The 24,052-nt window shown below is 41.5% G+C and overlaps 1 protein-coding gene across 3 annotated transcripts in view; it reads right to left on the bottom strand.

The window, feature by feature from the left end:
* Window positions 1-19,235, bottom strand: part of vg (transcription factor vestigial) — a 35,735-nt gene extending 16,500 nt beyond the window's left edge. The window contains exons 1-4 of one of the 3 annotated variants that reach the window (XM_028179939.2): window positions 18,967-19,235; window positions 6,669-6,840; window positions 1,998-2,151; window positions 1,331-1,495 (exon numbers count right to left, since the gene is read on the bottom strand). In XM_028179939.2, coding sequence (XP_028035740.1) covers window positions 1,331-1,495; window positions 1,998-2,151; window positions 6,669-6,776 — 427 coding nt within the window. In that variant the 5' untranslated portion in view covers window positions 6,777-6,840; window positions 18,967-19,235. The remainder of the gene's footprint in view (window positions 1-1,330; window positions 1,496-1,997; window positions 2,152-6,668; window positions 6,841-18,966) is intronic. The other 2 variants (XM_028179941.2, XM_028179940.2) reach the window with 2 other exon arrangements.
* Window positions 19,236-24,052: the final 4,817 nt, after the last annotated feature.

The following is a 24,052-nucleotide window of genomic DNA, read 5'->3' as shown; positions in this document are numbered from 1 at the left end:
GACCGTTTTTGCAGCGCGCCTGCTTTCGGCCATCCTTTAAGTAATCGTCCAAGTTTTTCCGATCTAATCGCGATCGAACGAGCGCGCCCCGAGCCTGCTTCGAATCTATAATTCGCCCTACTTTTTAGTTATTTATAAATTCAAGTATCGAACCGGTCGCATCGTCACGATCAAACGAATATTGGAATTCCCTGAAACGATTAGTTCATCTCCCTGGAGCCGACGGCCGACAATAAGCGAGCAAATGAAGTGTGCGCGGCGGATCGGCGAGTGCAGTAGTGGAGTCGACCCGACACTAGGGGAGCCCCTTCTAGTTTATAATTAAACAAGGGGTTTAATTAAGCCGGAGCGGCGACCTCTGATTTATCTAGCGACGCGACGGTGAGCACTGAGCAGCCTCCCGCTAGCCGCAGTGCGCCGCCCGCCACCACCGCTTTGTGAGCGCCGCGCCGCCGCGCCGGTCGTGCCATTAACTGTTCTGTCTGTTCTACTGAACCCACCCGGTCGAACAAACTACGGCTGAGGACTGCTAGAGGAACATTACCCGCAACGATGAAACGGGCACGAAATTATTCACTCAGCACAAGTGACGCGTATAGATTTATAAACATATAAACATATCCTGAATATCGTAAAAACAAGTAGGTACCTATTTAATTAGCCGCGTAATTTGTGCGTGTTTACGATTGAGTGTGTGAACGATAAAGTTCAGTCGATGTATGCGACCTTAAAGGCGTTTTTTCTATTATTTTCCTTAATGAGGGCGCGCAAGTGAATCAGCAAGCAGTACACCGCCGAGTTAGGAGCGCACCGCGCCCCGCCCCGCCGCGCCCTGCCCCGCCGCGCCAGCTCCGTTACCGATCGTTACAAACTTGTTAGCTATTTTAATTGCATATTGATTTGTTGTGGCTACATGGCCGGCCGCTGCGCGTACACTGCGCGCCCTTTGTCTCGTTACGTTCCTAGAGAATGTTAATACGCAGCGACACGTCTCGATTCTATGTTTCCGATCACTCAGAGCAAACGTGAATAATATTTCCGTGCTCAATACAGCATTTATACAATACAGCTTGTAATCTGTCCTTATACTCTAACAACAAATGAAACTAGAGCTTTATCCGTTCTCTGACTTTTGATTAATATGAACCTATGTTATGAATGACAAGCAATAAATATGAAATCAACAAATCTTACTTGTTAATTGAACAGTTCTCTGAAGTACCCGCTCATCTACTTGAACAGACAACCTCCACGACACTGTATGATGCAGTTTGGCGGTGTGTGAGTGTTGGCGTGAGTGAGTGTGAGTAGACAGTGCGTATTGATTGACCTTTAGTCTTGTCGAGCGAGAGCGCCCTGGCGAAGTGCTCGTCGACGACTGCGGCGACGTCCCCGGAGTAGTGCGTGAACACGACGCAGTTGGCGCTGACGTACTGCGCGCGCGCTCGCGGGCCCGCGCCGCCGCACTCGCCCTCCGACTCGGACGAACCGCCTCCTGGACAATACCAACTACCTCACACGTGCTTCAACCTTGTATCCTTCAGTGGATATTCATTGATAGACGAACACACGGCCGCGGCTGATGTGCGCGTGCCTTCAGAGTCTCAATATCCTCAGTCAGTACCTCACAGAGAAGATCCGGCGAGAAACTGAGTGGGCTGTGTCTATGGGTTAATTTACCCGTCGAGCCCTTCGTCGCAAGCGACGGGTTCACACGCAAGCGAGGACCGTGACCGGTGCTTGAGGTACCTAAAAGCACCGTTAATGGATCGGGAGGATCCATAACGACGGGCAACGTCGAATGCTTACCATTCGGTCCACAGGATCGGGTATGTAATTTCCGGCGGCCTCGATAAGAGGGTTTTCGTGTCGTGCCGCCTTCTCAAAGTGAGATGTAAAGCGACAATCAAAATGTTTGCGAAACAAAAGCTTATTTGAATGTAAGCTTCCCTCGGTGTTCAAACTGCAGGCTGAAGGGAGCGTGAGAGAGCAGTTACCGTCAGCGCTGGCTCGGCCGTGTGCAGAGAGATCCTCCTCCTTAGTGCGCAGACGGTGCGCCGGGAGCGCGTGCGGCGGAGAGCCCGGGGACTGCGCCCCCGACACGAACGCCTCGCTGCTGCCCGCATTGACGCCGCCGCTCTGCACGTTCAACTGTACCAACACACGACACCTCACCATGAGACGACACCAAACATATACAATGCGTACGAGAACGCACGTAAGTACATACATGAAACAACCATTGAAATAATCAAGTAGCCGCCATTAATCTTTCGGATTGGGCGTCGTTAGCTTTTATTATACTTAGTCTGGCCATAAATACTGTTACAATAAAAAATAAAAAAATTTCTTTTGCAAATAACATTTATTACTTGTTAGTTTAATACATAAATATAAAAGAATTTAAAGTATAAAAAGCTTATTCGAAGTGGTCTCCATTGGCTGCAATACAGTCCTTTAAACGTTGAGGCCAGTTATCAATAGAAGCACGCACTCTTTCCATGTGAAAATTTTTCACTGCCAATCGTACGGATTGTTTTAGGGACTCCAAATTATCATGGATTTTAGAGCAAGCCGTACTCTCTAAAACTGACCATAAATCATAATCCAGCGGATTAAGATCGGGTCTAGACGACGGCCAGTCTTCAGCTCTGATGAAGTCCGAAACGTTCGTTTCCAACCAAGACTGCGTAGACCGAGCTTTATGACCTGGCGCCGAGTCTTGCTGGAAGGAGCATTCTTGATTCTTGAACATGGTGTTGTTAAGGGGCTTCACTACCTACTCAAGAATGGTATCTTGATACACTTGTGCCGATGTTTTGATACCTTTTTCACAAAAGTATGGCTCAGTCACTCCTTCATAGCTAATACCCCACAAAACCATCACTGAAGTCGGATAGTGCCCACGTTGCACTCTGTTGGCTAATTGGGAAGCTTCCTTAGAGCTTTGAGCATAAATACGGTCATATTGTTTGTTAAAATCTTGCTCAATTGTAAAAAATTTCTCATCCGTAAACAAAATTTTTCTATAACCTCCCTTTGCGTACCGCTTCAGTAGTGTTTCGATTTTACCACCCTATTCTCTTTTAAATTATCAGTTAAGAAATAACCAGTACGTCTCTTACAGGCTGCAAGTCCTAAGTCATCTTTTAAAATACGCGACATGGTGCTATCTTCATCTCCCGAGATAAAATATTTTGCTTTCGGACAGAATTTCTTGGAATTCTTTCCCTTACTGCTTTGACCACCATTTTCGTACGAACACTACGTGGACGGCCAGATCTTTTTCTGTCACAAACAGAGGAGGTCTCATTGCACCTATTATTAGCCCGGTACACAAACATTTTACTAATACCAAGCGTATGGAGAGTTTTAAAAATTGCATTTGGCTCCATACCTACTTTGTGTAATGCAATCACAGCGATTCGGTTCTCTTTATCACCCCACTCCATTTTAATTTTGCAAAATATTGTACAATGTATTGGCGCCAAAACGAGAAAACTCAATGAGCAATCATATAAAAATGACAGATTCCAAATTCAAATGTCATATTTTGTTTATTTTTAATTGTAACAGTATTTATGGCCAGACTAAGTATATTAAGTCCATTCAAATGTTTACCACAATTTTATGATTGATATATTATAACTACTGAAATCTTCGTCACGAGATCTCCGAAGCTCCTCCGAAAAGTCTCCAGCGGTGCCGGCGCCCACTAATAATCGACTTAACGCTAACACTGCCCGACATTGGTGTTCTGACTACATACTAAAATCTAAAAAACAAGAAAGGCACAACTTCTACACTATTACCGTGGCGACGGTTTTCATGGTAACGGTCACTAAAGCAACTTTTGCTTATCGGGGGTGGAAGTCGGCGGGGTGGGGGTGAATTGTTATGTTGATGGGTGTGATTGATAGTAAACGAGGGTTAAAATAACTTACTTCAGAAAAAGGAGCGAGATGGAGATAGAACGAAGGAGGGGCAGAGAGGGGAGCGGAAGGCTTAAATGTAAATTAATTAGACTGCTATTAACGGAAACTCTGTCTGGAAACGTCATATCAATGAATCTTCGCTTGGTACTGGAATATAGCTAAATTCTAAAAGTCGCTCTTGTGTTTACAAGCAAGCATTACGACATTACCTTATAGATTTGGTGTAAAAGCATTAAATGCACATTTTTTATTTGATGGGCAACATTGTAGGTAAATAATATAAGTAGCTTAAGGCGCCGGTGAAATATTACATGAAACTTTGCACCCCCGCTCGAGCTAGCCTTAGGTTACGATACAGACTATAGCTGCCTGTACCCCACCAGTAAGCTATTTATTTAGGATGACTAGGAAATAAATAAGGTCATCAATGTCAGTTTACACCCAAGTGTTGAATGCTAAGGACGCTCCGAGCGCATCAGCATCACATCCAAATAGATATGAGTCGATGAGAGATATAGTCGTCGTTGAAGTCGTCGTGGCCTAAAGGATAACACGTCCCGTGCATTCGTATCTAGCAATGCAACGGTATTCGAATCCCGCAGGCGGGTACAAATTTTTCTAATGAAATACGGACTCGACTAATGTTCACGATCGACTTCCACGATGGAGGAATAACATCGTGGAAAAAATCAAACCCCCAAAATTATCATTTACGTAATTACTGGTGGTTATCACACCTCTTGTGAGTCCGCACGGGTAGGCACCACCACCCCGCCTATTTCTGCCGTGAAGCAGTAATGCGTTTCGGTTTGAAGGGTGGGGCAGTCGTTGGAGACCTTAGAACTTACATCTCAAGGTGTGTGGCGCATTTACGTTAATGCCAGGTGGGCTGTGAACTCGTCCAACCTTGTAAGCAATAAAAATAACATTAATAAAAACTTGAGACTTCAGTGGAAACGCACACCGCAGCGCCGCACGCACACCACTGTGCGTATTATATCGTTAACATAATATGTAATGATGTATACGCGTTTGTTTCCTTCTGTTAAACTTACATTCGTTTAATTAGTACTAATTAAAGTCAGCAATGTATGACGATCCAGCGATACGAATGAACACCAGAGAACACGAAACATGCATGTTAATGTGCGCGCGGAGTGACGTGTCGTTGACTCCGCCGCAGCCTCCCGACCCGATCGATCTCTACTCTCTACTTCATTTAGGGTTATCGACCAAAACTATTTCCTACTTAGTATTAAATATTTGATTCTCGACTGTTTGAAAGCTGCACTAAAATCCCGGAACCGTATAGGATGTGTGACGGAGGTGGTACGTCAGAGATTCATAATGGACTCGTATATCCGGCCACCCGGCGCGCTTTAGAGTGTGTGCGCCCCGACGCTTGTGGACACCAGCAATATCAGAGAGAGGCACAACTAATTTACTTACCACAGAACATTTATTTTTAATAGCTTAAAGAAGTATAATTATTTTCTGTTTCTCAGGAAACACCAAGGATGGTAGGGTAGATAATTCCAGAGCAAACCGGTGCGTGTTAAAAATATGTTTGGAAACTCAGTGTAGATTAGCGCCATGGTTCCAAATAGAATGGTTAGTAGATATCGCTCGTCCTAGTTGTACGATGCGCGATATCTCCAGATGGTTCCGCAGTTTTTGAAGGGTTCCGTAGAGTTAATACTTCCTAGCTCTACGGACCCCTCTCGCGTTGCTATGAGACACGATGGTAAATCGTATCGGTCTCTTTCATGGTCTGTCTCTCAGATCAGAGTCTGGGGTGGTTCCACCTGCGCATTGAATATGAGGTACTAGTGGAGTGCGCGCTGTGAGCACAGGCCACTGTGGGCACCGCCGCAGCGGCCTGATGATGATGAGAGCCGCACTCTAATCTCAAGTAAGCAATTTTGTGTTTATTTAAACTGAGTCGTGTGTTCAGATCCGTCATTTGAAGTTGTTACAGCACATATTATGTATATTGAATCCGCCTGCCGATGTCGTTGACGCCACGTGCAGTTCAGCGTCCGAAGCAATCACATACATACAATACATCAAATTGTACACTACGTACTGGTAATTATATAATTGATATACATATATTGGACTGGCTGACTGGTGGCCGTCGGTCGCGCACAGGAGGGTGCAGCCCTGTACTAGAGCCGGTACACTGGCTGTGAGTTTTTGCGTCTGTGATATATGGCCTGCGACCGGATCTCGCGTCATAAAAACTAACTGCTCCTCACAACTGTCCGGCTCCCAAGAACACGGGTCCAGTTTTACTTTCAAGCCTAGACGTGAATAGCCTCTAAATAGAATTAACTTAAGCTGGTTTTCTAATTATTTTCTTTCCTGAAATCTTAAAGAAAGCTAACCTAAGCATAGGCCTACTATTTCTAATCTTAAAGGAAGCAGAAACAATTATTATATTATACATAAAATATGTACAACACAATCATATTCGGTTTATCTCCACGAAACTCTCTGTTCTCTATTAACTTGACACAAAGCTTATTGAACTGTCCCAGTCCTTCGTTGTCAAATTTCATTAACAAACATAACCGTATTACAACTGGATGAAAGGCCAAATATGCTCCTTACTACCGTAGAAAGAGTTAGAGCGTGAGTGTATAAATGTGTTGTGAGGGAATTTATAATGTAAAGTAGCTAGTGCTCAAAGGCGGTAAAGGCGGTAGAGGCGGTAGAGGTGGTGATAGTTACCCGATCGTACTGGAAGTGCGGCGCGTGGTGGAAGGAGCGCGCGGCTCCGCGGCCGTACAGGTAGGGATAGTAGGCGCCGTACATCACCTCGGGGCAGCTCACCGCCATCCCGCCGGCGGCCCGCGCGCGAGCCCCATGCCGCCGCGACGCCGCCCCTCACCCTCCTCGCACTCTGACAACAACACACACCGTCCTAAATATATCTCGCCAACCAATCGCTTAACATTACTGACAGACGACTGTCATTATTCATAATACATATGCACACACACACACACACATGTACAGAAAGATTTTTTTTTATTTTTTATTTATTGATGCACAAAACAAATTACAATCATTACAGTACATATGAGCTAAATCGTACAAGTAGTACCTAGATCTAATCTGGATTGCAATCTAAATAGTATGTGCACTCAAATCAATATTAATGTGCATAACTTTGGCTATTGAAAACACAATTGAAATTACAAAATAAATATTGATAACTAGGAGTTAAATAGGATATCCTTCACACATTTGACAAATCCCCTGAGTCTAGGTTCAAAGATATCAAGGTAACCGTGACATTTAGCCAAATTATTATAATGCCTGACCATTCTTACCATAGGGTTATAGTATGATATATTATTTTTATATGTCCGTAACGCAAAGAGGTTTACATAATGCGAATTTCGGGCTCTGAAGTGACTGTTGATAGAAATATTCGGCAGCAGTTCCATGGTATCTATGTGAGTGTGAGTGTGAGTGTAAAATTTTGTACAAAAATATCAAATCAAAATACCTACGGCGAGCTTCCAAAGATTGGACATGGAAAAGAGCAAGTCTGGATTCATAATTTATGTCAAAACGACCTGGCCGCAGACGATAGGCGAATATTCTTAGTAACTTCTTCTGCACCTTTTCGATATCGTCGCTGTAGACTATGTAGTACGGAGACCATACCGGACTTCTATACTCTAACACACTCCTCACGATAGTAAAAAACAGATAAAGGGCACTTTGCGGCCTCTTAATGCCCTTAATCGATCTACAGAAGCTGGTTAGCTCTAGTGGTAATGGAATGGTAATGGGATCGAAAAGAAAGCTTGTCGTCAAAAATCATTCCAAGATCTCTAGCCTCATAGTATCGGTTCAGTATCTGTCCATCGATAGAGTAATCAGATATTATTTTGTTACGTTTCTTTGTAAATGACACAATGAAATATTTATTTATATTTAATAACATACGATTCTCCATGCACCAAGTCGATACGGTATCCAGATCCTGCTGCAAGGCTTCACAGTCGGCTATTGTCGAGATACGGTTAAAGATTTTTAAATCATCAGCGTATAGAAGACACTGACAGTGCAGACGTGGTAGCGGCTTGGCTCTGCCCCTGGCATTGCTGAAGTCCATGGGTGACGGTAACCACTCATCATCAGGTGGGCCGTATGCTCGTCTGCCTACAAGGGAAATAAAAAAATAAAAAAAAAGATCATTAATAAATACATATTAGGAATAAGAGGGGCCACAAATGTGATCCCTGCGGGACACCGGATGTTACGGACACTGACGACGATACAAAGTCCCTTAAGGCCACCAGTTGGCTCCTATTGCTGAGATACAAGCAAACCCAACGGTACAAGCAGCCATGAATACCATGTGAAGCTAATTTATGAAATTAGTTTGTGGCTAACCTTGTCAAAGGCCTTAGAAAAGTCTGTGTAAATGGTATCGACCTCCCAAAACAAATATTTTGCAGAGATAATTTTTATATTCCAGTAAGTTACTAATGGTGGACCTAATTTTTACGAAACCATGTTGCCTAGTTGAGATAGTAGGCTTTAAGCTGCAGAAGGTAACTTTTGCAGGTCTAGTCTCCCACCTCTACGCAAGTCAGATGACAGTCTGGTCCATAGTGCGAAAGAGAAGGCTGACCTTCTGGTCAAACTCTTCGCCTCGAACTCGACTGTGGATGACGGGGGTGCCACACCACCGAACATCCTCCGGTGTGATAGTTCCCTGCCGGAGATCTGCTTTACACAGTGTGCAGTCAGGCGGGAACTCCGACTTCTGGACGTCCATAAGTCGAGTGGGCCAGACGGCATCCCTGCAGTGGTTCTAAAAACGTGTGCCCCTGAGCTGACGCCTGCGCTAACGCGTTTGTATCGCCTCTCTTATTGCGCTAACAGGGTTCCGTCTTCATGGAAGACCGCCCACGTCCACCCTATCCCCAAGAAGGGTGACCGGTCGGACCCATCGAGCTATAGGCCTATCGCGATAACTTCCTTGCTTTCCAAGGTGATGGAGCGAATAATTAATATACAACTCCTGAAGTATCTGGAGGATCGCCAGCTGATCAGTGACCGACAGTACGGTTTCCGTCACGGTCGCTCAGCTGGCGATCTTCTTGTATACCTTACTCACAGGTGGGCTGAAGCCTTGGAGAGCAAGGGCGAGGCTCTTGCTGTGAGCCTTGATATCGCGAAGGCCTTCGACAGGGTCTGGCATAGGGCACTTCTGTCGAAGTTACCATCTTACGGAATCCCCGAGGGTCTCTGCAAGTGGATCGCTAGCTTTTTGGATGGGCGGAACATCACGGTCGTTGTAGACGGTGATTGTTCTGATACCATGACCATTAACGCTGGCGTTCCACAAGGTTCGGTGCTCTCCCCCACGCTTTTCATCCTGTATATCAATGACATGCTGTCTATTGATGGCATGCATTGCTATGCGGATGACAGCACGGGGGATGCGCGATATATCGGCCATCAGAGTCTCTCTCGTAGCGTGGTGCAAGAGAGACGATCAAAACTTGTGTCTGAAGTGGAGAACTCTCTGGGGCGAGTCTCCAAATGGGGTGAATTGAACTTGGTTCAATTCAACCCGTTAAAGACACAAGTTTGCGCGTTCACTGCGAAGAAGGACCCCTTTGTCATGGCGCTGCAATTCCAAGGAGTATCCCTGCAACCTTCCGAGAGTATTGGGATACTTGGGGTCGACATTTCGAGCGATGTCCAGTTTCGGAGTCATTTGGAAGGCAAAGCCAAGTTGGCGTCCAAAATGCTGGGAGTCCTCAACAGAGCGAAGCGGTACTTCACGCCTGGACAAAGGCTTTTGCTTTATAAAGCACAAGTCCGGCCTCGCGTGGAATACTGCTCCCATCTCTGGGCCGGGGCTCCCAAATACCAGCTTCTTCCATTTGACTCCATACAGAGGAGGGCCGTTCGGATTGTCGATAATCCCATTCTCACGGATCGTTTGGAGCCTCTGGGTCTGCGGAGGGACTTCGGTTCCCTCTGTATTTTTTACCGTTTGTTCCATGGGGAGTGCTCTGAGGAATTGTTCGAGATGATACCGGCATCTCGTTTTTACCATCGCACCGCCCGCCACCGGAGTAGAGTTCACCCATACTACCTGGAGCCACTGCGGTCATCCACAGTGCGTTTCCAGAGGTCTTTTTTGCCACGTACCATCCGGCTATGGAATGAGCTCCCCTCCACGGTGTTTCCCGAGCGCTATGACATGTCCTTCTTCAAACGAGGCTTGTGGAGAGTATTAAACGGTAGGCAGCGGCTTGGCTCTGCCCCTGGCATTGCTGAAGTCCATGGGCGACGGTAACCACTCACCATCAGGTGGGCCGTATGCTCGTCTGCCTACAAGGGCAATAAAAAAAAAATAAAAAAAATGATTGAACAAATAGTTATAAAGTAGGGATTCAAATATCTTGGCAATGCAACACAACATACTAACTGGTCAATAGTTTTCACCTTTACTTTTGTCTCCTTTTTTGAAAATAGGAATAATATTCTAGATATAACGCATAAGAACTGCTTGTATCGAAATCGGTAACCTTACTAAAATGTGTATCAAGCAAAACCTACATACATATGTATGTATAATCCACTAAGCTTTTAAGACCGGGCTACAAGAAATGATTTGATACAATAGATGAACTGGAAGAGTGCAGGTTTTAACATTCATGGAAAACATCTGTCCCATTAGTTTATTCAGAAGAACCTGTAAAAATTCAGTAAATTACAGAATCATTGTGCAAAGCAAATGTAAAAGTGAATTTAGAAGTGAATCAACCAATAACCAAGATTATCACAAATTCAAACTAATAATCTTCATAATCTATCTTCTATCTATATATAGGTATATAAAAATGAATTGCTGTTCGTTAGTCTCGCTAAAACTCGAGAACGGCTGGACCGATTTGGCTAATTTTGGTCTTGAATTATTTGTGGAAGTCCAGGGAAGGTTTAAAAGGTAAATAAATATGAAAATGCTCGGAATTAAATAAAAATAACAATTTTGTTTTTCTTAGATATGTCTCCCGTCGGACGGATTCCTTTTGTTTGTTCTAAGTTTATTTTATACAAAAGTTTAGGTCTTTTATTTATCGATTGAGGCACTACGAAGTCTGCCGGGTCAGCTTGTTAATAATAGATATGACTAATAATATTTTTTTCCTATCTGATTCTTGGTAGCATAAGGAAATATTCCAACAATTCATTGACCGGTAGGTGAGCTCGCGGGCTCAAGTTGAGTGAATCGCTAACACTGGACCTGGCAAAAGCAGTCATTGAATCCACCACCGCTCATCCACCCCCGAATCGGAACCGCGACCCACTAAGAAGATCCGGCGCGAAACTCAATGGGTTATGTCTATGGGCGTTGACCTGATCACATTTACATTACCGTGCGTAGCAAGAAATGCGAATGAGAAATACGGTGGGCAGCGACTTTCCGGTAGGCAGCGCCTTGGCTCTACTCCTGGCATTGCTGAAGTCCATAGGCGACGGTAACCACTCAGCGTGAGGTAGGCCGTATGCTCGTCTGCCAACAATGGAAATAAAATAAAAAAATAATGAAATGCATGTCGAAAAAGTACGAGAGAGTGATATCATGTTTTAACTGTAAAATTTAGGAAAAGTTACCAAATTTAAAACAAAAACCTGGAAACGGGCCTTTTCGCCATACCAATGTATTGTACATACACACGTTTCCCAGACTTGGTCCCTCGCCAAGCAAGACCTCGGAACCTTCGAAAGGACAGGATTTAGTTAGTGTGTGTTAGTAGTGTTTAGTTAGTTGGACAAGAAATTACAAACAATATAAGGAAAGATGTACTAAAGAATGTGTTCGAATAATAATGGTGACGGGCTGGTCACGCCCGAGGAATAATACATGAACGATGGCCAAAAGTGTTTTAACTATTAAAAAAATAGAGATTACGTAGACCTTAGTGCAGTAAGAATACAGTTGAGTGTGTAGAAAGAACATGTAATGCTCTGACCAAGTAGTAAGTGGCTTTTATCTACTGAGCCCTTTACGTAATTATCGCATAATAACATTGTGAATCACTTGAAATGCTGCTAAGAAAATAAACTCCATGAAATTTCTTGTAAGAAAGTGCTTTACCCAAAAATATAGTCAAATTGTGTCAGGAAAATTAAATAGTTTCTTACCATTTATCAACTTAATACAAATACAATGTAGAAGTCTCAGCCTATTGAAAACATATTGCCGCCATGATTCGATGACAATCAGAGAGCAAAGCCGCCCCACGAGTCATTGGGAAGAGTACTTAGAATACCTATGTTGTGTAGGTACACTGAGCAGACTAGTGTTGTGATTATACGAGTACAATACAATACAATACAATACACTTTATTGCACTCAGATATATCAAAATAAGAACAAAAATATTTTCAAAAGTACAAAATATATACATAAATAGATACAAACAAATATAAATAAAACCAATATATATTTAATATAATAAACAAACATAGAGAACAACAACATAAACACAAATTATTTCTTACTGCAAAATGTAACTTTCATTCATTTGGAAAGAACTCTTTGTTCAAAACAATCAGAAAACTATAAAAAACCTATCTACATAAGTACCTACTAGGTAAATGGGAATAGATGACAGATGTAACAAGGTGATAAATATAATAAATAAAATAAATAATGATTTTTGACGTTTATTTTAGAACACACCAACAGACTCGAGCTGCCAGAAAGAATGGAAATAGGAAGTTGAACGAAGTCTGACAGCCTTGACAGTACCTATAAGATCTGCCATAGAACTCAGTTTTATGAGTAGGCAAACTCACCTCCGTATCTTTAGTCGTTCACTCGAGTTTAACTCGACTCGACGAAACCTCCAACGAGCGTTTATTTGGTATTTTACATAGACCTATATAGTAGGGACACGACATATTGTTCTATACGTACAATTGCTTATATAAATAGCACCCATTTTGAAGGCACATACATAAACATATATCTATCTCGTTCTTACTCAGCACGTTAACTCGCAGGAAAACAATATAACAGTATTTCAGTGCGTACATAAAATGAAACATGAATATACGTAAATGTCTCCGTCTCCGTCTAATGAGGCCGAAAATCCGCCATGTTTAGCGCGCCAAATGTCATTGTCACGTCAGTGCGGCCGTCTGTTTTGGGTTGTACATTATTTATTGACTTTGATATCGATTTAATATGATTGCTTACATAAAATTTCTTATTTTATCATGCTTAAAACATACAAAAATAATAATTAAAACATATTTTATAGGATCTCAAGAAAGTCGTCGGAACTACAGGGTGGCCCATAAGTCCTTTGAAAAGTAAAATTTGAATAAAACGAACAGGGCGCGCGTGAGCGGTGCAGGGGAAGCGTGGGGAGTAACTTCGGTTTCTGGGAATTTAGTCGCGATGGAGCGTTTTACCGGAGCGGACTGTGCGTTTTGTGTGCGCGAGTTTTATAAAAACGACAATTCGGCAACCGTTGCGCGGCGTAAATTTCGAGAACACAAAGGTTTACACAACTTTGACGACACTCCAACTCTTCAAACGATTAAGAACTGGGTTGCTAAGTTCGAGGAGACCGGTTCGACGTTAGATAAACCGCGGTTGGGTCGCCCAAAGACGTCACGTACGGAACAAAACATAGACACAGTGACACAGTCTATTCGCGAAAATCCGACACAGTCAACTCGTAAGCGATATGTGGCTATGATCGAAGAGTTTTTCATACCAGAATTGCAAAACTTTTCAGGCTTTAATGCCAGGACGTGGTTTCAACAGGATGGGGCCACTTCTCACACCTCTAACACTGCTATGCCCGTTATCCGTCAACTTTTTCCTGGCAAAGTTATCTCTAAGAGAGGAGACATTTCCTGGCCTCCACGTAGTCCAGATCTGACCCCGATGGATTTTTTTTTGTGGGGCTACCTTAAAGCTAAAGTATACGACACAAACCCGCGGTCAATTGAGGCCCTAAAAGAAAACATCCGCAGAGAAATGACAAGCATTTCAGCAGTGACGTGCCGCGCAGTCATCGACAATTTTAGACGTCGTTTGCAAGAGTGCCGTGATCGCAACGGATTACATTTAGGAGATGTTATTTTCAAAAAATAATTCCCGTTTTTTAAGCTTTTTATGTAAATAAAAATTTAATTCATAATGTAATTAGTTTTATTTTAATAAATTTTTTTCATATCAAAGGACTTATGGGCCACCCTGTATTTAAATAAAATAGTTTTATAACACTATTGTCAACTCGTTAAATATTTAATAATTAAGTGATTTTAGAGAGGAAGTCACAAGGAATGACGTTTGTAATTTTATTAACGAATAAATGTTCTGTAGGTGTTTTTTTTTATCAGGCGGTCCCTTGATAAGTTTAAAATTTGAATCACTCAAGTGAGAGTGATTCAAATGGTGCGGCGTACCTTCCTTGAGGTGCGCTGCGGTAGTGTGTTACGGACTTTAGAGTCAGCAAAACAATTAAAATAGATTATAATAGTCTAAGAAAAACACGTACTCAAAATACGATAACATTCAGCATGCTAGAAATGGGCAGATGGCACTGTACTACGCCATGTCTTTATGTTTTGCGGCAAACGACAACTTTATAAAATCAGTGTAGCAAATTTTAAAAATCGTCATATCGTTTACTTGGCAAATTTGAAGCACGAACTCGTCTTAGATTTCACATAATATCTAAATCACATCATCTTTGCACATAACAATATACTTACTTCCTATTAAAGTATAAATTCTACAAATACATTCACTCAACAATATTTAAAATAAAATGAGCCAAGAACGTTTATCGATAAAACCTACTAACATTAAAATCTTCTGGGCAGCACTAAAACCGCCATGTTTTGTGGCCAGATGACGTCACAGTGGCACGAATTTTTTGTTGACGTTTCATTTCCATAGGTTTCCTACTTCAGTGGTATTTTATGGTATGCTTGATCGTAAACATAAACTCCACTCAAACGTCCCTCACCGGAGTAGAGTAATTGAACTGTCAAGTCAAGGTATGTCAAGACGTACCTTGACGTACGTTTTTTTTTTTATAAATTGTGTGGTTTAGAAATTGAGTATATTTAAATACGAATTACATATTGATAAAATGATGAAATATTCCAAGATCATTTAGGCATTTTTAAGTGAACACGCGAGTTAAAAAGACACAAATAATATAAATAAACAATTCATGTTCTTGGTCTAACCTTAAACCAAACACTCATTGGCTTCGGGTGGCTTAACAACGCCATCTGAAGTAGCTTAAGTGTTATTGTATCTTTAAAGCAGTTAGTTGCTCTCAATTAAGAAAAATAGTATTATTATTCGCCAATAGATGTCGGAAAGAGTCATGAAGTTGATTATCGATAAAGTTGATTATTAAAAACACGAATAAAACAACATTTTCTGAAAATAAATCGTAGGTACATCGATTTATCGCCCCCGAAATCCCCTGTATACTAAACTTTATAAAAATCGTTGGAGCCGTTTCCGAGTTCAGATTGCTCGTTTAAAGATATAAGATATATGATATTGTTATGCGATTGCCTGGATCTGTGCATGATTCGCGCATATTGAGCAACAGCAGATGTTGTTTGAGATTTGAACAAGGCGATTTGGCTGGAAGTGGCATTCTTGTCTGTCACTGACTTTATGTACACTCCTGTGCTGAATCCTCAAGCAGACCCAAAACATAGCTACAATCGAACACATGTATTAACAACAAACATAATGAACGTGTAAATGGGGTATTAACGAAACGCTTTGCTTGTTTGTATAGAATATTACAAAACAGTACACTAAATACAAGCCATATTATAGTGCTATAGGTACTCTTGTGCTGTCCTACACAACATTTGTTTAATGACTAATGAACCCTGAAAATTAGATAGAAAATGTACCAGTATCTAATACTCAGGACTCTGCCAGAGAGAGTATTATATGATCGGCTTTTATTTCTAGGCATTTTAGTTAAAAAATCTCATATAGGTATATAACTTGCTTCTAACTTCCGTATCTTTGTGGGAACTAAGCAGTGAGCACCATTATTGTAATGCAGAAAGTATTATTTATTTTGAAGATGAATGATTAAATTTGATTTGTTAATTTTGATAATTTTTACTAATAAAGTAAATATGTAGTTCAAGATTACACTTTTGAAACTCCTTATTTTATTTACCTACATAAGAGTCATATTTTGCTTACTACCTAATAAATAAAGTCAATGTGATTATGAGTTTTATTTAAATAATAAACTGGTGGTTGTGGAAAAGCAATTCAACAACACGATGCAATCAAAATCACACGAAAAAGCGAATAAAAATACTAAGCTGGTTCGCTGGAGGAGCTATAGATCAAAATCCGAAATCTATATATATAAAAATGAATTGCTGTTCGTTAATTTCGCTAAAACTTGAGAACGGCTGATTTGATTTGGCTAATTTTGGCTTTAAATTATTTGTGAAAGTCCAGAGAAGGTTTAAAAGGGGGATAAATATGAAAACGCAGGAAATTAAATAAAAATAACAATTTTGTTATTCCTTTTATGTGTCCCCCCGTCGGACGGATTCCTTTTGTTTGTTTTAAGTTTATTTTATACAAAAGTTTTGTTTATCGATTGAGGCACTACGAAGTCTGCCGGGTCAGCTAGTCTATATATATAAAAATTCAGTGCTGTTCGTTAGTCTCGCTAAAACTCGTGAACGGCTACACCGATTTGGCTAATATTGGTCTTGAATTATTTGTGGAAGACCAGAGAAGGTTTAAAAGGTAGATAAATATGAAAATTCTCGGAATTCAATAAAAATAACAATTTTGTTTTTCTTTTGGTGTCCCCCCCGTCGGACGGATTCCTTTTGTTTGTTTTAAGTTTATTTTATACAAAAGTTTAGGTCTTTTATTTATCGATTGAGGTACTACGAAGTCTGCCGGGTCAGCTAGTCACTTATATTATATTATTTGACGCCAATATTTGATTCCAGTTACATTTGGTTTGTAAACTCGAAACACAGTTTCAAACTTTTGAACCACCTTCATGATATCTGACAATAAAAAGTCTAATAAAGAAATTAATATATATTTTTTAGTCAGTAGGTTGAGAGCTCAAGATATCATTATATGAAAAAGATGAAAATGTAAATGTAGAGGGCAACATTTTTCATAAAATCCAAAACAGTGCGTTAATAAATTCGATAATTGATTAATATTTTCACATTATTTGAAAGTACTACTTTTAAAATGGAAACCATTTATTAAAGTCTGTGCTTGCGACGAGTGAACGTATCCTCGCCTTGCACCCGAACAAGCTCTTTGGCGTTCTCGAGTCTAAGGGAGCGGAGAGGCTGCAATTAATGGGATCATGGTAATTGCCCGTTACCCGGCACCTATATGAATGTAAATATTTTTATTTTTTATTGCTTAGATGGGTGGACGAGCTCACAGCCCACCTGCTGTTAAGTGGTTAATGGGGCCCATAGACATTTATAACGTAAATGCGCCACCCACCTTGAGATATAAGTTGTAAGGTCTCAGTATAGTAACAGTAAAAGTGATCACGTTGTGACGTTTAAGAACACGCCTTTTTATGATGCGTAAGCCGGAGCGCACGAGTGGTGGGAAAAAGAAGATAGTCTGTGACACGGGACCTTTTTACCGCCGAAAATTTAAAACGTAAAATAAAATAAAATGTGTATAATAACTAATATCATATAATAACATAGAATTGTTTATGCCGCTACAATAATAAAACTCCTATTGTTTCAACTGTGGTGTTAATTACATAAAACTCGATTTTACGGCGAAATAAATAAGGGACTCTGTTTTTTTTTTATTGCTTATATGGGTGGACGAGCTCACAGCCCACCTGGTTTTAAGTGGTTACTGGAGCCCATGGACATCTACAACGTAAATGCGCCACCCACCTTGAGATATAAGTTCTAAGATCTCGGTATAGTTACAACAGCTGCCCCACCCTTCAAGCCGAAACGCATTACTGCTTCACGGCTGAAATAGGCGCGGTGGTGGTACCTACCCGTGCGAGCTCACATGAGGTTCTACCACCAGTAATATAATAATAATATTATGTATGATAATAAATATGATGTTGTCAAACAAGTACTAGGTCGTGTAAAGAGCATCCACACACTACTGCACGAGTGTGTGGACGAGCCCCCACAGCCCCCAGAGCGACACCATTAAAGTATCAACGGCATCTTATGTGACTGTCGATACTTATCTGAGGATTACGCCCGGCCACTAATAATTACATAAACAATTTATATTATAAATAGAACGGGTTTGAATAGTTAACTCTATGCCCTTGCTGTGCCTAAATATATATATTTTATTTTATTATTGCATTTTCAATTATTATAAGTTTTTTTTTTATAAAAATCGATACTGCAAAAAATTGAAACAGCTGCACCCCTCGGTACCCACTAGACGCGACTCGGAGCCGCTTTAAGCAAACGAGGGCCCGCCTACCATCGACAGAGCACTGTGCAGTGCGCAGACTACCAGCCACCGGCGAACAAGGCGTATACTCCGATGGCTACCAATACTGAGTATAACAAAGTAAGTTGCATTTGATGAGATGAAACTCAGATAAGTAACTACAAATGATTAGAAGGGGTGCACGTTATTATCACTGTGGTGCACATTATGTATGTATTTATACCTAACTCAACATGTAGGTATATGATGCTGAGTGTCATTCGGACATAAGGAGCCCGGGAACATACGTACATAGAGCGCACACCTATATGAGTTGTTATTAAGGGCATTGCAAATCTGTTTGTCATTTTTCGTTACTTTTTATATAATGGTGACATGGTGGTAATAAATATATTATAAAACATTCAATAATTCATATAGGTAATAATGTATATAATAAAACAAAATTAACTGATCGTCTATCTCTTCGCGTTTTTCGCATTCAACGAACACAATAACATTTAAATAAGAAGCATCACTCACTATTGAAGCACTGTGTGTCGTCGGGATCAGTGAGAGAACACTTACAGTGGCACCGGACGCACGTTCAGTTTTACTAAACTGTCGATTGTTTTGATGAAGCAGACTTGTAATATCACAGTACGTAACGGAGACCCCGATCACTGGGCACGAAGCACTGCGCGGTCAGCAGCCGCCGCACTCCCACTGTGCACTCACTCGCGACGACACGCGGCGCTGGTCGCCAGGTTCGGTCGCAGCGAGGCGCCGCACGCCACTGCGCCACTCGCTCCTGCGGCACTCCGCCCCGCCACCGACCCACCAGCGACCCACCGGCGCTCCGCCCACCGCCCACATTGGCTCACACTTTTTGTGCACGCACTCTACAGATACGATTCTTTGAATGGATTCAAACCCATCATCGGTTTCTCGAGATATGATTAAATACGAAATTTAAGTTCTACTTATTCACTTATTACACACTTTTTCTAATGACTTCCCATTTTGTACTAGATGAAATTGGAAAGACTGTCCCGTCACGCTATAGGCTAGACTGTCATCAAACTTACGAAGCGGAGAACTGCAATGTCAGAAACTACCCTCAGATTAGGCTTGGCAAGCGTTCACCGGCCTCAATCGTCAGAGGAGAGGACCAAGTCGCTCCTCACTCCAGCTGAGATGTTTCGCCTTTGTCCTGCGGTCTGCGTTAAAGAAAAAGTACAGTTAATACCTAATCTTTATGGGCACTTATAAAAATCAAATACAGTTTAATAGATAATGGCTGCAGACTGCAGTAGGTACATGAACCCATTAAGCTATATCCGCACCTATCCGCCAGTTTACACGGTACCTGCTTTACATGGTTTATAAATTAAAGAATTTAACGTTAAAAAATTTATAAAACTGTACGTATGTGCATATTGGCATTCCCATAGGTATGTAGTAGTATGTACCCACAAATCGTTCATTTGACATCACTGATGGTAATAACGTAGGACTCCCGTATTGGGAAATTCTTAGGAAAATACGTGGGTACGCTTAAATTTGTACATATAGGTATATGTACATAACTACTTAATATGTAAACGGGAAGTAGGTAGTTGTATGTATAAGCAAGCGAAAAAGAAAAGCTCATATTTTTTATTACGTGTTTATATACCTATTATAGCTGTTGATTATCAGTTTGATAAAGGTTTTTTGGAGTTAGTACTACACATATTATATAGGTACCTAGTGATTTTTTAACTATTTTCTTTTTGGCAGCACTGCTTTTGACAGCTCACGCACGTTTCGTGTTTTATGTCACTGTCAACATCTTCAGTTTGATATACCTACCTACATACCTACTATAACTTACCCATGAATCGTCTTACAAACGCACAGCGCTTGCAAATCATTGAATTTTATTACCAAAATACGTGCTCCGTTAAGAAAGTTCTTTTTTTTTATTGATTGGTTGGGTGGACGAGCTCACAGCCCACCAAGTGATAAGTGGTTACTGGAGTGCATAGACATCCACAACGCAAATGCGCCTTCCACCTTGAGATATAAGATCTAAGGTCTCAAGTATAGTTACAACGGCTGCCCCACACTTCAAACCGAAACGCATTACTGCTTCGCGGCAGAAATAGGCTGGGTGGTGATACCCACCCGCGCGGACTCACAAGAGGTCCACCAGCACCACCAGTAATTAACTAATTACGCAAATTATAATTTTGCGGATTTGTTTTTTATTACACTATGTCATTCCTTCATCGTGAAAGTCAATCGTGAACATTTCTTAAGTACCTACGTAGGTATTTCATTATAAAAATTGGTACTCGCCTGCGGGATTCGAACACTGGGGCATCGCTAGATTCGAATGTCCCGGACGTCTTATCCTTTAGGCCATGACGATTTCAAAACGACGACGTTTCTCGCCGGATCTTCTCATCGGGTCGCGATTACGATCCGATAGAGTTGTTAGGTCTCCTCCGCAGGCGCTCGGCCACCTGTTAGCAAATCCCATTCCACCTGGCCGAACCTATGCTCACTCACCTGTCCTGGTGAAAGTGGAAAGGCCTCCGGGTCATAATAATCCTTCCTTCACAAAAAACACGTAGGGTCATTAAGAGTAACCGCACGTTCTCGATAGAAGTTCGCAGGGCTCGTACCGAAGCGCAACTACTGAAGAGTACATTTAGGTAACGTAACGGTGTCTGAGTGGCCGCCAGAGCCACGTGCAACTTGCCTAAGCGACTTCCTGATCGGATTACGACGAGGGATACATAAAGACAGTTATTTCTCAAAGACTCGAATGATTACTAAGAATGAAACACGCTAGGTACTAACAAACAGTACAACAATCCGACGTAGTACAGTAAGGTACCTAGATTTAAATTAATTAATTTTACATTACATTTCACAATTTAATTTTACAAGCTGCAAGATATTCGAATATTTACATGAGAAATATGTTATTAAAACTACTTTTACGGTTTAATCCCCTCATTTTATATTTTTTTAATGTCAAATTTCAGTAAGTAGTCTTTAGCACAAAATTCAAGAGTGAAATGAAATAATTGAAAAATATATAAATAAGAGATTAAATGTGAAAGTAATTTTAATTTGCAAAAATCGAATATTAAGAGAAATATTTTGATGTATGTATTAATTTTGTGTCTGTAGGCTATAAATATAAATATTATAAACTTCCGTTACGTTATATTTTAATATGTACCATATAATTTAATAAAAAAAAATATATATATAGTAGCTTTTCAAAAAATTTGAAAGCTCAGTAAACTTGATGGTAGTTTTATAATAATATCTCCTGGTTGTAATGTTGCCTCCTTCTTAGGTATGTAATCGATATGTAATGATTTTTCTGATTGCGTCCTGGAAGACTTTAGCCTGCCTGGTTGTGCGTTGTTAATCTATGTTTTTGAAAACAGTAGTTTCGGGTGCCTTTTGTTAACATTTTTGTTATCAGAATGTAAGTATTGTACCTATTTGGGCGTTTCAGCACAAATCAACGTATTAGTGCACTTTCCTTGCTACTGAATATTCCTTGTGGCTGTTAGGTAGTTACATTGGAGTAAATTGAACAAGTTACTTTACGAAGCTCGTAGTTTTATCTTCTGAATTTCTGACTTCTAATTCGTATTCACTGTGAGATAAATCTCTTGGCTAAAGCCAATGAAGTAGAGAACCTACCTTATAATGTCGATGTGAAATCCTCTTTTATTCCCATTTCATGTAGGTATACTGTTTATTTAAGCTAGGACGAGTAATTGACTCTTAAGGCGTTGCTCATATACCTAGTCAATGTTGGAACAGTAAATAGCACGCACGCTGTCGTTACTTAAAATGCTTAGGCGACCATGCCACCACCCACTGCTTGCGTGATATCAAAACAGTGACCGAACCCCTAACTGTACTCCCACCAATCGACTGTATCCTATGCCTTAGCAAGGATACCCCGCCAACTATCGTAGTTGCCCCGAGAGTCCTGTAGAAAAACTTTACCCGAAGCGTCGCCCCCAAAATTACCGGCCTTCTAACCACAACATGTTTCCCGTATGATATCGCTCATCGCCCGAGCACCATCGATCTGGCACTGCTTAGGAACGAAACTCTGTGCTTGAGATTCATCGAAGTAATGTCATAACTTAACTCTAACCACCGACCTGTCGTCAAACAGCTCGGTCATCCTTTCACCCCAGACCCAGTCACGAGGACCATAGTGGATTTGAAGAAACTAAGCATCACCTTGGCAGAATCCTCCCCACCAATCCTCTTTTACAGTCCGGATTCCTCACCATCCCTTTAGAATACTGTCGAATCCATAGATATCTTGACAAATGACCTATCCGCTGCGATAGGAAATGCATTACATCAAAGTCGAGTCCCGCATCCATTCTACCACATCAGACTATCCCCGGAGCTCAGGAATCTTCTATGAATTAGAAACGCGTTAATCCGGTCCTACGATCGTTATCCTACCGAATCAAACCCGATTCGGATGCGTCTACAGCGGAACGTCAAATTTCGCCAATACGAAGCCCGAAATAAGAGGTGGGAAGGTTATTTAAAAGGACTCCCTCTCCCCAAGCGTACTGGCAACTAGCTAGGACCCATAAATCGAAAATTATAGTCACCATGCCTCCCCTCGTATCCCTCTCAGGCCAACTCTCTTTTTTTTTATCCTACCTTTACTGATAGGTTATTTCAGCGTTGCCCTAGCGTGTAGGGAGCTCTCGGGCTCAAACCGGAGGTGTTGCTAACACTGGCCCTAGCAAGAGCAGTGCTTCGCAGAATCTACCACCGGATCGGAAACGCGACCCACTGAGAAGATCCGGCGAGAAACTCAGTGGGCTTACCCAACTCTCGATAACAATGAAAAGGCAAATTTAATGGACTGAAAGAGCAGTGCACCACCAGTACTCAATCCGCGGACCCCCAACACATCGTGTTAGTCCACAGGAAGGCCGAGCTGGAGAACAACATGGAGCTAGAGCCGAATATTCTATACACAGAAGTAACTGCCGCTGTTGGGAAATTGAAACCAAATAAGGCAATCGGCATCGATAATATTACCGCCGAAGTTTTCGAGGGCCTCGGAGAGAAGGGAGTTGCGAAACTTGTAAACTTATGCAACTCAATATGCCGAATATGAATGGCCGAAAGATTGGACTCACTCTGCGATACTGCCCTTACACAAAAAAGGCACTACCACCAGAAGGTGTAACAATTATAGAACTATTGCCCTGATATCACACACTAGCAAAGTTCTGCTGCATGTCATTAACTCAAGGCTTACACACTTCCTAGACTGGCAAATTCCACAATAACAAGCAGAATTTGTTAAGGGAAAGAGAATTCGCGAACAGATACTCAATGTAAGGCTTATCATAGAAAAGTGCTATGAGTATAACATCCCAGCCATCCTATGCTTCGTCGACTACCAAAAAACCTCTGACTGTGTTAGTTGGAAACATTTATGGTATGTGCTTATGGACATGGGCGTTCCCATCCATCTGATTCAGCTGATGAGAACCCTGTACCTGTCGGAACAGGGATTGATACGGATCGGCCCAGCACAATCAACAGAGTTGTGCGCCAGGGTTGC

Source organism: Bombyx mandarina, chromosome 22 (assembly GCF_030267445.1).
Source record: "Bombyx mandarina strain Sakado chromosome 22, ASM3026744v2".
In the NCBI taxonomy this organism is placed as follows: domain Eukaryota; kingdom Metazoa; phylum Arthropoda; class Insecta; order Lepidoptera; family Bombycidae; genus Bombyx; species Bombyx mandarina.
Note: the sequence above shows the minus strand (reverse complement) of the source record. Positions and strands in the feature narration are given on the sequence as shown.